The sequence below is a fragment of the Osmerus eperlanus genome, chromosome 4 (genome assembly GCF_963692335.1).
Source record: "Osmerus eperlanus chromosome 4, fOsmEpe2.1, whole genome shotgun sequence".
Lineage (NCBI taxonomy): Eukaryota > Metazoa > Chordata > Actinopteri > Osmeriformes > Osmeridae > Osmerus > Osmerus eperlanus.
The window spans coordinates 22,764,610-22,781,158 of record NC_085021.1 but is presented as its reverse complement, the minus strand read 5'-3'; the positions used below and the strand labels follow the sequence as shown (position 1 = coordinate 22,781,158).

General features: G+C 46.1%; 1 protein-coding gene and 1 long non-coding RNA gene across 2 annotated transcripts; both read right to left on the bottom strand.

Moving 5' to 3' along the window:
• Window positions 1-2,305: 2,305 nt before the first annotated feature.
• Window positions 2,306-5,511, bottom strand: LOC134018314 (uncharacterized). The gene is made up of 3 exons (XR_009929914.1): window positions 5,497-5,511; window positions 3,368-3,591; window positions 2,306-2,463 (listed from the first exon to the last, which is right to left on the bottom strand). It is a non-coding gene; the product is annotated as an uncharacterized LOC134018314 (long non-coding RNA).
• A 3,338-nt stretch (window positions 5,512-8,849) lies between these two features.
• Window positions 8,850-15,386, bottom strand: haus7 (HAUS augmin-like complex, subunit 7). The gene is made up of 9 exons (XM_062458206.1): window positions 15,238-15,386; window positions 14,821-14,936; window positions 14,338-14,405; window positions 11,865-11,926; window positions 10,813-10,988; window positions 10,609-10,720; window positions 9,993-10,205; window positions 9,691-9,802; window positions 8,850-9,505 (listed from the first exon to the last, which is right to left on the bottom strand). The coding sequence occupies exons 1-9, from the start codon at window positions 15,304-15,306 to the stop codon at window positions 9,324-9,326; spliced, it is 1,110 nt and encodes a 369-aa protein (XP_062314190.1). The 5' UTR covers window positions 15,307-15,386; the 3' UTR covers window positions 8,850-9,323.
• Window positions 15,387-16,549: the final 1,163 nt, after the last annotated feature.

Below are 16,549 nucleotides of genomic sequence, written 5' to 3'. Positions count from 1 at the left end.
TTCTTTTCTTGAAGAAAATAACATCCTGGAAGTCTCGCAGTGAGGTTTCAGGAAATATCACAGTACTGAAACTGCTCTCACCAAAATAATTAGCGACCTCAGACTAAACTCTGATGCAAATAAAGTCTCTATCCTTATCCTGTTAGATCTTAGTGCAGCATTTGATACAATTGATCACGACATCCTAATCAATAGACTGGAAAAGCTTATTGGGTTCACGGATAGTGTATTGAACTGGCTGAAATCATATATCACAGGAAGGAAGTTTTATGTTAGTTTAGGTGACCATAGGTCCAAGAAACATGAGAACTGCTACGGGGTTGCTCAAGGAAGCTGCTTAGGTCCATTACTTTTTTCTCTTTATATGTTACCACTCGGTGACATAATTAGAGAACATAACATAGATTTCCATAGCTATGCGGATGACACACAACTATATATATCCACTGAACCCAACGATGCAACGGCCATCAATTCCATTACCAACTGCCTGTTGGCAATAAACAAATGGATGAATGATAACTTTCTTAAATTAAATGAAGACAAAACCGAAGTCCTACTATGTGGCCCCAAATCCAAAAGAGAGATGCTTATTAAGAATCTTGGAGGCTTAACCCCCTGTCTTAAACCAGAGGTGACGAGTCTCGGTGTAATCCTGGACTCAGATTTGAATTTCAACTCTCACATTAATAAAGTGACCAAAACAGCTTTCTTTCACCTGAGGAATATAGAAAAGGTACGACCATTCATAAACCAAAATGATGCAGAGAAGTTAATTCATGCTTTTATATCCAGCCGGCTGGACTACTGTAACACACTTTTCACTGGTCTTCCCAAGAAAACAACTGAAAGACTACAGCTCATTCAAAATTCTGCAGCTAGATTATTAACCAAAACTAAAAGGAGAGAACACATTAGTCCTGTCCTAACTACTTTACACTGGCTCCCTGTTACCTTCAGAATTTACTTTAAGGTCCTTTTCCTCACATACAAAGCTCTACACGGACAAGGACCTAGCTACATTGCTAACTCCTTTATAAACTACACACCAGCTAGAACACTGCGATCATCAAATGCAGGCCTATTAGAGGTCACCAGAAGCAGTCATAAGAAGATTGGTGATTCGGCCTTTGTCAATTACGCCCCAAAACTATGGAACAAATTACCCATAAATATTAGGGAAGCAAACACTCTAGACATTTTTAAAAGACAGCTTAAAACCTACCTTTTTACCGAAGCATTTAAGTAATTTTATCTCAAAAGGGTTTTCCTACTTTTTAAAGTTGTTTTCTCTCTTGAACAGAGATCTTATTGGGATTTTTATTTTTGTTTGAATTGTTTATCACTTGTATTATTGTTTTATTGATTTTATGTAAAGCACCTTGAGCTACAATTCTTGTATGAAATGTGCTATATAAATAAAGTCTTACTTACTTACTTACTACTTACTTTTGCTCTTCATGCCGCTCTAGGCGGCTGCGTATGTCGCCTATAGCAAGGCTGGTGATTAAGAAGCGGCATTTTTGTGTTTGGCGCCCACTGCTGGCATAAAAAAGTAGTGCGTTTGTGTGTCCACACCCATTGTCGTGCCGTTTACTTGGTTGGGGGGGTTTGGGGGTGGCATGGGTAAACTGCACCAAATGTGCTAGGACCACCACTGGCCGTGCCCCCCTGTTTTTGGTTTTTCCCTGCCCTGTGTTTCCCTGTGTCTTGTTGAGTGGTTTCAGTTCTCGTTGGTGTTATCGTGTCCACCTGTGTCTTGTTTGGTTCTGTGTATTTAGGTTCCTGTTTTGTGTCCAGGCTTTGTCTTGTCCTTGCCCTTGTTACTGTGAGTACCCTGTCTGTTTCCCTGTCATAATGAATAACCCCTTGTTTGATGCTCTACCAGGTCACCTCTCCTGTGTTTGGGTCCTACCCCACCACACTACGTAACACAATCGGTGTGTGAAGAGACATTTTTCATCTTTGAATTTATAAAGATACCTTTTCAGTGAAAGAATCACAAACTGTTATTCCAGGTCGGGGTGAACATGTGCATACAACCGCCTTGTTTGGCGTTACAGACTTTTCCCATAAAGTTATATTCAGGAGTTTTTAAGTTCTATAATGTACCTGGGGTCTCTGAGGGCCAGTCTAGTTTGTTTTGTGTTTATTTATCTGTTATGATAGTTATTAACCAAGCCATTCAGACACACAAAGAGGACACACATTTCTCACATTAAGATATTTAGGTTTATTTAATTATTATTTAAGTTTAAGGTCTCAGCCTGCCTGGGCGGCTATCTCACATCCATTCTGGCTAACTTTGCCTTCATTAAAGTCATCGAGGTACTTCTCTAAGTCCTGTGGGGACCATTGTTTTGGTAGTGATTTTCCCTCCTCCAGTTCCAAACCTCTTTCCTTCAGGATTTCGTCGATTGTTTTTTTGTTTTTTACCAAATGTTTGCCGATAAGTGTACCACACTGTGAACATAACAGATATGAGTGATTCAACCTAGTGGGGATTCACTGACATACTTGGAAAAGGGAAAAAATGGCAGCTGTAATGACTAGAAAGTGGGACACAAGCGGACACACAGACAGGGGAACTTCTACTGGCAGTTGGTAAACTCAGCAGGCCGGAATCGGCGTTCCATAATTCGGCAGACAACAAACAAGTCAGCAAGACAGCCTGAAGTATAAACACACAGGGAAGGCAGGCAGGCAGCAGACTAGGTGACAAACTACAGCATCACAGACTGGGGAGCACTCAGACAGCACACAGACAGCACTCAGAAAGCACTCAGACAGCACACAGACAGCAGACAGCACACAGACAGCCCACAGACAGCACACAGACAGCAGACAGACAGCACTCAGACAGCACACAGACAGCAGACAGCCCACAGACAGCACACAGGCAGCACACAGACAACACTCAGACAGCACACAGACAGCAGACAGCACACAGACAGCCCACAAGCAGCACACAGACAGCAGACAGCCCACAGACAGCACACAGACAGCACTCAGACAGCCCACAGACAGCACTCAGACAGCCCACAGACAGCACTCAGACAGCACTCAGACAGCACACAGACAGCAGACAGCCCACAGACAGCACACAGACAGCAGACAGCCCACAGACAGCACTCAGACAGCAGACAGCACTCAGACAGCAGACAGCACTCAGACAGCAGACAGCACACAGACAGCAGACAGCACACAGACAGCACTCAGACAGCAGACAGCACACAGACAGCACTCAGACAGCAGACAGCACACAGACAGCACTCAGACAGCAGACAGCACACAGACAGCACTCAGACAGCACCACGGCGGGGATATTGTCAGATTGAGCAGCTACAGCTGAGGCAGCCAGTCTTACCTGCAGGGAAACCTCTTCTCCATAGCGCACGTAGGTAGCTAGATGTTCACAGTTGTTGGAAAAGGGACGATAATGTTTGCATTTTTTGTGTTTCTCAATGATTCTTGTAATCATTTCAGCTTCAGTGCTTTTAGGCAACTTTCCAAAATCGTCATTTGCCAGCTTGTGTTCCTTCCCGGAAAGCGAGCCGAAGACACAGTTTGCAAGTGGAATGCCTACTGGACCTGCAGTAAGAACAAGCCCACCAGGGCATCATTAGTCTTTAATGCCCACTCAAGCTCTGTTAGGGCTGGGCGATCCCAAAAGTCATATCCTGGTATTTTTAGTCTGAATAGCGATATATATCTGTATTTTCTATGACGTGGGCTAAATGTTTAGTTGTCAGTCGGTGTTTAAGATGTCCCTTAGTTGATTCGTGGCACACAGACACAGAATGAGATTCCTGGAATTATAGATAGTGCAGTGCCCGTGATGCAGCTGGTGATTATAATGTCGGTTAGTTGATGTCGGCAATGTGCAGGTAGAGTTCTTGCATCAGTAAATGCATTAACTCATGTAATAAAATTGACTGATCTATACTGACATAAAGTATCCAACTTATGTTGTTTTTCTGTTAGCTAGCTAGAAGTTCATCCACAAAGAAAACCCTTTGAAAGAAGCTGATTCAATATTATACCAGCTGTCAGCACTTCAACACCTGCATCGGCGTTATAATAGTGATACAACAATGTGCTTCTAAATGACAGTAGCCTATAGAGCTTAGTGGAGCTCAGCGACACGTTGTGTAGTTCGATGCTTTTAGGGATAAAACGCAGCATTGCACTTGTAACAGACGTGGTCTTGCAAGCTCCGTCAGAGGCATACGGGCCACTGTTCACTCCGACCAGGAGTCGAACCTACCACCTCTGACTTCCCAAGCGCCACCACTACCAACTACGCCAACGAAAAGCAATTCGTTGACGCGGGTGGCCTGTTACATACCTGAGGAGTGAGTTTAAAATGTTCCACTAAATCCCACTATAAAACTTGCACAAACACAGCCAGACAGAGATTCCTTGCATTATTCTACAGACAGGGTCCCCAAAGTGTAAGTTATTTTTCCGAAAGGGTAGCTAGCTAGCTTTAGTTAGCTTCCGGGCTAAGTAAGCTAGCATAATACTCGTAGTAATGCTACTACCATGCTAGTGTTACTTGTTAGCCTTCTCATTAGTACATTTTGAAGCCATACTAAAGCGTTTGTGGCATAGTTTTTGTCCATCGGAAAATATTCAGTTGGAATGTTCGAAATCGCATATATGCGACGTTACGCTGTGAGACCAGCATTCGAACGATCACATATGTGCGACGCTACTCCTTAACGGGTTAATGTAACTGGTAGTGATGGGTCGTTCGCGAACGATCCGGCTCTAAGAGCCGGCTCTTACATTTACATTTAGTCATTTTTTAGCAGACGCTCTTATCCAGAGCGACTTACAGTAAGTACAGGGACGCTCTTGAAGGTGAACGTCGGGAGCTGGCTCGCATATCTGAAGAGCCGACTCTATTTTTAATAGATTAATACAGCCTATAAAAACTAAATGATTATGAAATAATTAATTTTAATTGTATTTAAAATAATTGACTGATTCAAAGAACAACAAAAAAATACTTGTAGGCTTAAAGGCGCACACGATCATCCTCACATTCTGTTCCTGTCAATCCTGCATGAGGGAGGGCCGAGCCAACTCACACACAGAGAGTAGTCAAAACTCGGAGGAGAGCCATGACAAATCAATGCATTTTTAAAGATATGTGGTTACGGTCGAGTATGATTTCATTTAATAATTTAATTCAAAAATTTTTCACACCTATCATAGTCAAATTCATAGTTAAAACATGTATTTTTTAAAGAGCCGTTGGAGAGCCAAAAGAGCCGGCTCTTTTTAGTGAGCTGAGCCATACGAGCCGGCTCACGAAAAAGAGCCGGAATGCCCATCACTAGTAACTGGCCCCTGTAACAGTACAACTGGCCCCAGATTGGCCCTCCTAGTGAAAGGGTCTAGAACCACTACTGTGTACAGATGAATCTCAACTAAATCGCATCATGGAATCGCTTCATTTTAACAATCTTGAAATTCACATAGGCCTACCTGTATATTCAAAAATGTCGCTTTCATCGTTTGTCTTGTGGAAGCCATCCACCTTTTCCTTTCCCACATAAACGGCAAAGTGCTTAAAAATAATTACTGGAATGCATGGAATTCTTTTTGGGAAAGCAATTACATCTCCAAACTCGTACTGTGAATGTGAATAAGAATGCAGTCATTAGATTCCAAACAGTACATGCCATAAATATTCCTTATACAAACCCCTATCTCAACAATTCAAAATTGACACTAAGGCCAATTAGGTTTTTTAAATAAGCTGGTATTTGCTAGCCTCTTGGGAGGTACAGAGAGGTAGCCCACAGAAGTGTTACCCTATAGCAGTCCGTTTGATAAGTAGCCAATAAGAAAAGAAAATAAGAAAACTGCTGGTTTAACATCAGTTAATATATAAAAAGAAAAATTGGACAAAGATCCATGACACTGTAACACTTTAAATTACAATTGTTAGTAAATTACACATTTCTACATCAATTAATTATTGAATCATTTTTATTGTGAACTACTCACGTAAGTATAATTCATTTGTAATTTAAAGAGTACACATATTATAGTTATAGCATTAACAAAAACCAAAAATATAAATGTACATGTATTCCCACTAGGTATTTAGAAGCCACTGCACTAATCACCTGAGCCACAATGACCCCTTGTGTACAAAACCTACATAAACCTTTTATTCAACTATAAACTATAAACCCTAAAAGCCACTGACCGCCTCAACTGTCACTGTGATGACCAGGACAAGGAGCACGGCTCCACTCAACAGCAGTCTCATCTCTGCAGCTGGAAACATGAATCAGGACAACATGAACACATGAATCAGGACAACATGAACACATGAATCAGGACAACATGCCAAAGGGTTTATTGCATACAGTAGAAGATCTCAAAATGTTAGAATCATCTCATGTGCTTTAGCAAGATACTGTGTGATTATTACATTGCCACATCAAAGCTGGAGTACAACTGGTGTTGGAATACAGTAGAAAAATATACAAGTAAACTCTACATGTCAGAAAAATTCCTCAAATGTATTCACCTTAGTTCTTCTCTTCAGGAGACAATCTAGAGTTTCAAGAAAGTCTGAAGAAAATTTGACATTGAACATTTGTTATATTAGTCATACAGTGAGTTTGTAAAACATGATATATTGAAGTATGAATGTCAGAAAACACCTGCTGCCTGCAGAGTTCCAAACAATGAAACAGTTTACAGTATAAATGATGAACAATAACAATAATGAACTCTTGTAACTCAAAAGCACAAAGGACACAAAACTCTTACCTGCTTTCCAGAAACATCTGAAGCCCTCTCAGACAGACGAAAGCAGACCCTTAAATATAGTTCAGAACAGTGGAGGACAGCCCAGCACATGATAACAGTGGGCTGATGCCTATCATCCAGACTCATTTCACTTCCATCTCCAGGGAAGAGTTTATTACATGTGAGATTCAAATTCTGTCCTGACACTGATATGAAGCTATAGGAGCTCTGCCACTTCTTATCTCCCAACACATATGTCTGCTGCTGGCCACTACACACGTCCATGTTGTTGAGGGAAATTAAGAGAATTGTTACATTTATCTATCCAGCCTCATCAGAAACCTGTTTTTAAACCGTGAATATCAGAGGAGGACCTCATGCATCGGGGGGTCGCAAAGTATGAACCAATGCTATTTGTTGGCCGTGTTTCACAAAGTTATATCACATCTCTAAAGCAACATTGTCTGAGTTTAAATGGGCTGCAAAGGGGTTTTATAGCTAAATATCTTCATTGAATGATGTCGAGCATCTTCAGCCAAGACTTGACGATACCACACAGCATCACTGGGATCTTGGGGAAGGTTTGTTGTTTATCAGAAAGATCTTACAGTGCAGGGTCAAATTATCTTGTTCTCCCAACAGATGTGTAGGTAAAAACCCCTTGGCAGTGGGAGAGATCGGAGGAGAGAGACCAGTCTGGTTCAGACTGACAGAAAGGAGACACTAACTCAAATGGCAGCGTGTTTCTGCAGTGCTACGCAGAACCATGAAGAACGTGTTCCACAGGACCCTGAGGCCACCGTGGACACACACTCGAGGACTGGACCAGTCTGGACCAGTCTGGACCAGTTTGGACCAGTCTGGACCAGTCTGGACCAGTCTGGACTCATCTGGACCAGACTGGCATATCCGCATGAATCTGTGGATCAATCCTCTCAGTGTGTCCTAGCCTCTCCATGCAGCAGGATCAGGTACCATGTCTTAACCCTTGTGCTGCCTTCGGGTCACATGACCCAAAGGTTCATAACGAACCATCGTTGTTTACCCAATAGAAAAACAAATAAAAATAATTTTCTTTTAACCTTTGCAATGTGGGGGGTCTGAGACAGCCCGACGGTTAAAAGAAAATGCTTCACTTTGTTTTTGTATGTAGTAAAGTTGTCGCAATACGATGGTGGGTCACAATGACTGATGGGTCAGAATGACCCGAAGATAACACAAGGGTTAAAGCACAGCACACACATGCCATCTCAACATTCTACATATTTGAATAAGATCACATGTGGTTCACGGTTACAATTAGATAAGTTAGACGTTAAAGAACATTTGCCTATCCTGTCCCTGTGCTAAAGAACAACGTCCCCTCTGGGTTTGATGTGTTTGAGAAGGCAGGATAGTAGACATACCAACTTCTTTTATCAAAGTTGTTGTAGGGTTTTGCATGAATGGACAAGATGACTCATTCAGCTTAAGACTTTTATGAGCAGTGACGGTTGGCCTTATCTCAACAATGTCCCACCTTCTCTGAGACTGAGAGGTGGAGGAGAAAAGCATTAATATTGCTGAAGGCACAATAGTTGTGACACTTGTCCTTCCTACAGTGATTAATGGATCATTTCTAATGGGAAAAGTGCTGTAAGAACCCACACTCTACGTGTTCCAAACACCAGGAAACGTCTTACGGTTGGTGAAGCGCTGTTCAGTTTTTTGAAACATAACCGGTAAGTTTCAGATTTGTCAGGTAAAATAAATCATTTCCAGACATCTGACTGACAAGTCTGTGTGCTCAGACACTCTCCTCTCTCTCTCCTGGTCTCTCCTTTCTCTCTCCTGGTGTCTCCTCCTGGTCACCTGGGCAACAGCCACACCTCAGACAGCCTTGAGAACCTTCAGCAAGGTCCGACTCCCCCTCACACCTCCTGCCTTTTCCCAAGCAGGCCTACTATGGGGGGATTTGAACCTGCTACCTCTTGATCTGCAGTCAAATGCTCTAACCACTGAGCTACACCCAAACCTAGAACACAATCTGACAATGAAAACTCAACACCAGTTTCAATATTGAATATATTCAATATTTGTGAAACTCCAGTCAGAATTTATATTGACAAAGAACACAATTACAGTAAATAAAAGTTGTAATTTAAACAAATTTATACACGTTGCTCACAAGCCTATGAATACATCTGAATTAAATTCATAACTTTTTTAATAGTTTTACCAACTGTAAAAGTGTGACATTAAAACATGTTTTGATGGCCTTTCAGTGTGAGAGCAGAGCAGCTCTGGGTCCTGGCTGGAGGGTCAGAGCAGAGCAGCTCTGGGTCCTGGCTGGGGGGTCAGAGCAGAGCAGCTCTGGGTCCTGGCTGGGGGGTCAGAGCAGAGCAGCTCTGGGTCCTGGCTGGAGGGTCAGAGCAGAGCAGCTCTGGGTCCTGGCTGGAGGGTCAGAGCAGAGCAGCTCTGGGTCCTGGCTGGAGGGTCAGAGCAGAGCAGCTCTGGGTCCTGGCTGGAGGGTCAGAGCAGAGCAGCTCTGGGTCCTGGCTGGAGGGTCAGAGCAGAGCAGCTCTGGGTCCTGGCTGGGGGGTCAGAGCAGAGCAGCTCTGGGTCCTGGCTGGAGGGTCCTGATGATGCAGGAAGTCTCTGATGATGCAGGAAGTCTCGGATGATGCAGGAAGTCTCTGATGATGCAGGAAGTCTCTGTATCTACCGGACAGAGCCTCCAACTGGACCGCTGGAACACACACACACACAGTGAGTGAGTCAGTGAATGTGTGTGTGCGCGAGTGTGTGTGTGCAAATGTGTGGGTGTGTGCGCACGCGCATGAGAATGTGTGTGTGCGAGAGTGTGTGTGTGCGCGCATGCAAGAGTGTGTGTGTCGAGAGTGTGTGTGTGCGACAGTGTGTGTGTGTGCCTACAGAGGGGGTGCTTCTCTCCATGTCTCCAGTGCAGAGCTCCTGTGTCGACGTCCCTCACAGTCTCCACCACACACTCACACACCTCAGATACCTGCTGCAACACTCCCAGCTCCTGGAGGGAGGGGGGGGGGGAGGGAGGGGGGGAGGGAGAAAGGGAGAGGGAAGGAAGGGGAGAGGGAGGGAGAGTGAGGGAGGGGAGGAGAAATAAATAAAGTGAGAATGTGAGTGAAAGATCTTGAAAGTGAAAGAATGAAAGTGTGCTGATGTGTAAGTGTTTAGGGATGTAGTGTGTGTGTGTGTACCGTGCTGCAGGTCAGCAGCAGCTGGTGTACTCTGCTGAAGGTGTGTGTGTGTGTGCTGGGGCTGGGCGGCGCTCTGCTGCAGTAGGGCCTGAGGTCAGCATCGTACACACGGCTAAACGCAGCCATGAGCTGCAGCAGGTCACACAGCGCCACACGCAGCGCACACTCAGAGAACACGCTGGGACGCTGAGCCTCGCCACGCAGGAACTCACACTGAGAGAGGAGGAGAGAGAGGGAGGGAGGGGGAGGGAGAGGAAGAGAGGGGGAGAGGAGGGAGAGGGAGGAGAGAGAGAGAGAGGAGGGCAAGAGGAGGGAGAGAGAGAGGGGGAGGGAGGGAGAGGAGGGAAAGAAAGAGAGAGGAGGGAGACGAAGGGTGAGGGAGAGAGGAAGAGGAGGAGGTGGAGAGAGGAGGGGGAGGGAGGGAGAGAAGAGGGAGAGAGAGAGAGGAAGAGGAGGTGGAGAGAGAAGGTAGAGAAAGAGGACTATTTACTAATTTAAAAGCACTTACACACACCACATCATTCAGCATTTACTGAATTTACATACATACATACATACTGACCTCTGGTACATACATACATACTGACCTCTGGTACATACATACATACATACATACCTCTGCCTGTAGTTGCTCAAGGGCAGTCTGGGTGGACTGGAGGAGGGCTGTGACATCATCAGTCCTAGCCCTTGGCATGCTGGGTACTGACCTCTGACCTTTCCTAGGAGCCCTGGAGAGAAAGTTAGGAGGGGGGGAGGTTAAAAAAAGAGACAGAGAGAGAAAGACAGAGAGAGAGAGACAGAGAGAGAGACAGAGGGATACCTGATGTCCACAGGCCAGGGGTTGAGGGAGGGCTGGAGGATGTGTGTGAGGCAGGACTGAGCCTCTGGGTTAAACAGCTCTCTCAGGAGGCTGTCTCCAGCAGGCCCCACGCAGCCTGGGACCAAAGTTAGGAGCTGCTCCAGGAACTGCAGCTGCCGCAGGGGGCACACGCTACCCTGGGGGGGGGAGAAATTGAGTGAGAATGTAATGGCAGTACACAAAGCCAATACTAAACTTCCCACGTTTGTGAATGTCTCCTCTCCTCATCAACCACACCCTCCATCCTCTCCTCATCAACCACACCCTCCATCCTCTCCTCCTCAACCACACCCTCCCTCCTCTCCTCCTCAACCACACCCTCCCTCTCTCCTCCTCAACCACACCCTCCCTCCTCTCCTCCTCAACCACACCCTCCCTCCTCTCCTCCTCAACCACACCCTCCCTCCTCTTCTCCTCAACCACACCCTCCCTCCTCTTCTCCTCAACCACACCCTCCCTCCTCTCCTCCTCAAACACACCCTCCCTCTCTCCTCCTCAACCACACCCTCCCTCTCTCCTCCTCAACCACACCCTCCCTCCTCTCCTCCTCAACCACACCCTCCCTCCTCTCCTCAACCACACCCTCCCTCCTCTCTCCTCCTCAACCACACCCTCCCTCCTCTCCTCCTCAACCACACCCTCCCTCCTCTCCTCCTCAACCACACCCTCCCTCCTCTCCTCCTCAACCACACCCTCCCTCCTCTCCTCCTCAACCACACCCTCCCTCCTCTCCTCCTCAACCACACCCTCCCTCCTCTCCTCCTCAACCACACCCTCCCTCCTCTCTCCTCCTCAACCACACCCTCCCTCCTCTCCTCCTCAACCACACCCTCCCTCCTCTCCTCCTCAACCACACCCTCCCTCCTCTCCTCCTCAACCACACCCTCCCTCCTCTCTCCTCCTCAACCACACCCTCCCTCCTCTCCTCCTCAACCACACCCTCCCTCCTCTCCTCCTCAACCACACCCTCCCTCCTCTCCTCCTCAACCACACCCTCCCTCCTCCCTTCTTACCTTGATCAAGTCCAGGTCATTTATTTCACACAACATCATCTCATGCCCAAACCCAGCCAGCTCTTAGAACAGAGAGTGTGTGAGAAAGAGAAGAAATATTTACATTATTACATCATAATAATAAATTGTATTTGTAAAGCGTCTTTCTACAGTACATTATAATCACAGTCTTACTACATAATATACAAAAACTGCTTGAAACTCTTTTATTGTTATTATAATTATTATGATTGATAACGAATCATCAATGTAATCCGGGGCGCCCTGCACTGCTTTAAAGGTCAACATGAGAATGAAGAATGAACGTGTTAAAGCACGCCTGGTGCTTTAACAAAGCACAGCAGAAGATCAAGGACATCATTCTAACAGTGTTTCAGTGTTCAGAGATTAAGTCTGTATGTACCAGTCACATCGCAAAGTAAGCACATCTCAGCTAAATGAGATGTCTCAGCTACAATCTGGTGTGTGGTAGTAGTGGAGGTGTGGTAGTAGTGCAGGTGTGGTAGTCGTGGAGGTGTGGTAGTAGTGGAGGTGTGGTAGTAGTGCAGGTGTGGTAGTCGTGGAGGTGTGGTAGTAGTGCAGGTGTGGTAGTAGTGCAGGTGTGGTAGTCGTGGAGGTGTGGTAGTAGTGGAGGTGTGGTAGTAGTGGAGGTGTGGTAGTAGTGGAGGTGTGGTAGTAGTGGAGGTGTGGTAGTAGTGCAGGTGTGGTAGTAGTGGAGGTGTGGTAGTAGTGCAGGTGTGGTAGTAGTGGAGGTGTGGTAGTAGTGGAGGTGTGGTAGTAGTGCAGGTGTGGTAGTAGTGGAGGTGTGGTAGTAGTGCAGGTGTGGTAGTAGTGCAGGTGTGGTAGTAGTGGAGGTGTGGTAGTAGTGCAGGTGTGGTAGTCGTGGAGGTGTGGTAGTCGTGGAGGTGTGGTAGTCGTGGAGGTGTGGTAGTAGTGCAGGTGTGGTAGTAGTGCAGGTGTGGTAGTCGTGGAGGTGTGGTAGTCGTGGAGGTGTGGTAGTCGTGGAGGTGTGGTAGTAGTGCAGGTGTGGTAGTAGTGCAGGTGTGGTAGTAGTGGAGGTGTGGTAGTAGTGCAGGTGTGGTAGTAGTGCAGGTGTGGTAGTAGTGGAGGTGTGGTAGTAGTGGAGGTGTGGTAGTAGTGGAGGTGTGGTAGTAGTGGAGGTGTGGTAGTAGTGGAGGTGTGGTAGTAGTGGAGGTGTGGTAGTAGTGCAGGTGTGGTAGTAGTGGAGGTGTGGTAGTAGTGGAGGTGTGGTAGTCGTGGAGGTGTGGTAGTAGTGGAGGTGTGGTAGTAGTGCAGGTGTGGTAGTAGTGCAGGTGTGGTAGTAGTGGAGGTGTGGTAGTAGTGCAGGTGTGGTAGTAGTGGAGGTGTGGTAGTAGTGGAGGTGTGGTAGTAGTGCAGGTGTGGTAGTAGTGGAGGTGTGGTAGTAGTGGAGGTGTGGTAGTAGTGCAGGTGTGGTAGTAGTGGAGGTGTGGTAGTAGTGCAGGTGTGGTAGTAGTGGAGGTGTGGTAGTAGTGCAGGTGTGGTAGTAGTGGAGGTGTGGTAGTAGTGCAGGTGTGGTAGTAGTGGAGGTGTGGTAGTAGTGCAGGTGTGGTAGTAGTGGAGGTGTGGTAGTAGTGGAGGTGTGGTAGTAGTGGAGGTGTGGTAGTAGTGGAGGTGTGGTAGTAGTGGAGGTGTGGTAGTAGTGGAGGTGTGGTAGTAGTGGAGGTGTGGTAGTAGTGCAGGTGTGGTAGTAGTGGAGGTGTGGTAGTAGTGGAGGTGTGGTAGTAGTGGAGGTGTGGTAGTAGTGCAGGTGTGGTAGTAGTGGAGGTGTGGTAGTAGTGGAGGTGTGGTAGTAGTGGAGGTGTGGTAGTAGTGCAGGTGTGGTAGTAGTGGAGGTGTGGTAGTAGTGGAGGTGTGGTAGTAGTGCAGGTGTGGTAGTAGTGGAGGTGTGGTAGTAGTGGAGGTGTGGTAGTAGTGCAGGTGTGGTAGTAGTGGAGGTGTGGTAGTAGTGGAGGTGTGGTAGTAGTGGAGGTGTGGTAGTAGTGGAGGTGTGGTAGTAGTGGAGGTGTGGTAGTAGTGGAGGTGTGGTAGTAGTGCAGGTGTGGTAGTAGTGGAGGTGTGGTAGTAGTGGAGGTGTGGTAGTAGTGGAGGTGTGGTAGTAGTGCAGGTGTGGTAGTAGTGGAGGTGTGGTAGTAGTGCAGGTGTGGTAGTAGTGCAGGTGTGGTAGTAGTGGAGGTGTGGTAGTAGTGGAGGTGTGGTAGTAGTGGAGGTGTGGTAGTAGTGCAGGTGTGGTAGTAGTGCAGGTGTGGTAGTAGTGGAGGTGTGGTAGTAGTGCAGGTGTGGTAGTAGTGGAGGTGTGGTAGTAGTGGAGGTGTGGTAGTAGTGCAGGTGTGGTAGTAGTGGAGGTGTGGTAGTAGTGGAGGTGTGGTAGTAGTGGAGGTGTGGTAGTAGTGGAGGTGTGGTAGTAGTGGAGGTGTGGTAGTGTGCTCATCACCTTGGTTCAGGGTGTCTGGGTCTCTAGTCCTTATGGAGGAGAGCCTCTTACTCAAAGATGGACTGATGCTGTAGAGAGAGCAAGAGGGGGAGACCAAATGTTAGTGAGGAGGAGGGTGAGAGATGGACAGTGGGAGAGATGAGGGGGGAGGGAGAGAGGATGAGAGATGAGTGGGAGAGAGATGAGGGGAGAGAGGAAGAGAGATGGGGAGAGGAAGAGAGATGAGGGAGAGGAAGAGAAAGGGGAGAGAGGAAGAGAGAGGGGGAGAGAGGGGAGAGAGGAAGAGAGAGGGGGAGAGAGGAAGAGAGAGGGGAGAGAGGAAGAGAGAGGGGAGAGAGGAAGAGAGAGGGGAGAGAGGAAGAAGGGAAGATAATCCTGTTGACCTTTGAGTTAACTTGTTAGACACTGAATACTTCAGAAGAGCACCGATTACTTAAATTAAGATACTCGACAGATACCGTTTACATAGTTACAGCAACTCACGTGGTACAAATCCAGGTGAGGATATCGGTGCGATGCTGGGAGGGCGTGCACAGAAGATCCAGCATACTGGCAGGCTCGCGGAGAAACAGTCCCTCCACCAACGGACACGACGCCGCCTGCGCAGTATGAAACAACACGATGTCGATATTATTATGATCCTACTTGTGCCCGCATAGAGTCCGCTTAGCTGTATAGTTATACAGTTACTAAATTTATAAATAAACTAACTATATAGTTATACAGTAGCATTAACAGCCGGAACGTTAGCCAGTTAGCTTTGTAGGATACAGCAAGCTGGCCAATGTGTTGATAAGATTGACTCGGCGCATTCTATGTTGATACATCCAACAGTACAGCTTGCTGGGATTCCTAACGCCATACAAAGTAAAGGTTAGAGTTGTAAGTAAACGTGTTCACCTGTAGAGCGGTGTAAACATTTAGGGCGAGTTGATTTTCTTTCAAAGCACCCGCCATCTTCCCTTCCATGACAGTTGGACGGATATGACGTATATTTTGTGAATGAATGCAATACTGCCCTCTAATGATCAATTGACAGTAGTGCAACACATTTCAAAACCGTTCTTTAAAGGAGACATGACATGCTGTTTTTGGATGATTTTATATAGGCCTTAGTGGTCCCCTAATACTGTATCAGAAGTCTCTTTCCCGAAATTCAGCCTTGGTGCAGAATTACAGCCACTACTAGCAGTCCCACAAGGAGCTTTCCTCAGAACGGCAGTTTTGGTATCTGTAGCTTTAAAAGCTAATGAGGAGCGGAGGGGAACCGAATAATCTTTAAATGTTGCATTAAAGATACATGCCCATGGATATTTTGAACTACTTACCAAATGACTCGCCATTGAAATCATCAGCATTCTAGTTTTGTTCTTATTCGCTGACGTTATTTGTGTGATAGACAGACGAAAATGTCCAATGATACTAGACACAGAAATTGCTATATTTGATTGGCTTAGATGGTTTTGGGAGCAGTGTTCCCGCCTTCTTCTACGGAGACACAAAACTTTTTTTTACAAGTACACAAATCTTTTTCTTCTACGGAGACACAAAACTTTTTTTTACAAGTACACAAATCTTTTTTGCAAGTTACAAATCTTTTTTGCAAGTACACAAATCTTGCCTTCTTCTACGGAGACACAAAACCTTTTTTTGCAAGTACACGAATCATTTTCTACAGAGACACATCTTTTTTGCAAGTTACAAATCGTTTTTACAGAGCTCGCTCTCCTGGCACTAATTTCACGCCATACATTCTAAGGGTAGCAGGCTAGGTAACCATATACAGTAAAGCTACAAAATGATATAGCGTTAATTAACTTACTTGTCCGAGGTTAGTAGCTGGACGAAGGACAGTTAGTACTGATCCAGAATTTAATTTCAGCAAGACCAGTTTTGTATTAGCTCAAGTTGAGGAAACAGTCGTGGCTGAAGTGTTTGGCGCAGACATACAAAACAAATGCGCCTACAACAGAAGTTGTGTAGGTGCATTTCCAGAGAAAATTAAATTAAGATACTGGGTCTTCAGAGGCTCTGATGAAGGAACTGTAAAAAGATTTTTGTTTTCCTTTGTACATCCAAACTGAGCAAATGTAATGCTTCGTTGGTTTGCAAGCCATGATGTCTCTCGAGGATAAAAACACTTGCACGGTCGTAGCTCAGTTTCTTATGGGCGGGCCAGATTCTCTGGGCGGGCAAAGCAGAGAGAGGGGAG

Bases quoted from the DNA above. Each gene is read 5' to 3' on its own strand.
- haus7 (XM_062458206.1), bottom strand. From the start codon at position 15,306: ATGGAAGGGAAGATGGCGGGTGCTTTGAAAGAAAATCAACTCGCCCTA. The intron at 10,206-10,608 runs GTATGTATGTAT...CTCCTCTCTCAG, and splicing joins TTGAGCAACTACAGGCAGAG to TGTGAGTTCCTGCGTGGCGA. The intron at 9,506-9,690 runs GTAGGCACACAC...TGTGTGTTCCAG, and splicing joins TGGAGAGAAGCACCCCCTCT to CGGTCCAGTTGGAGGCTCTG.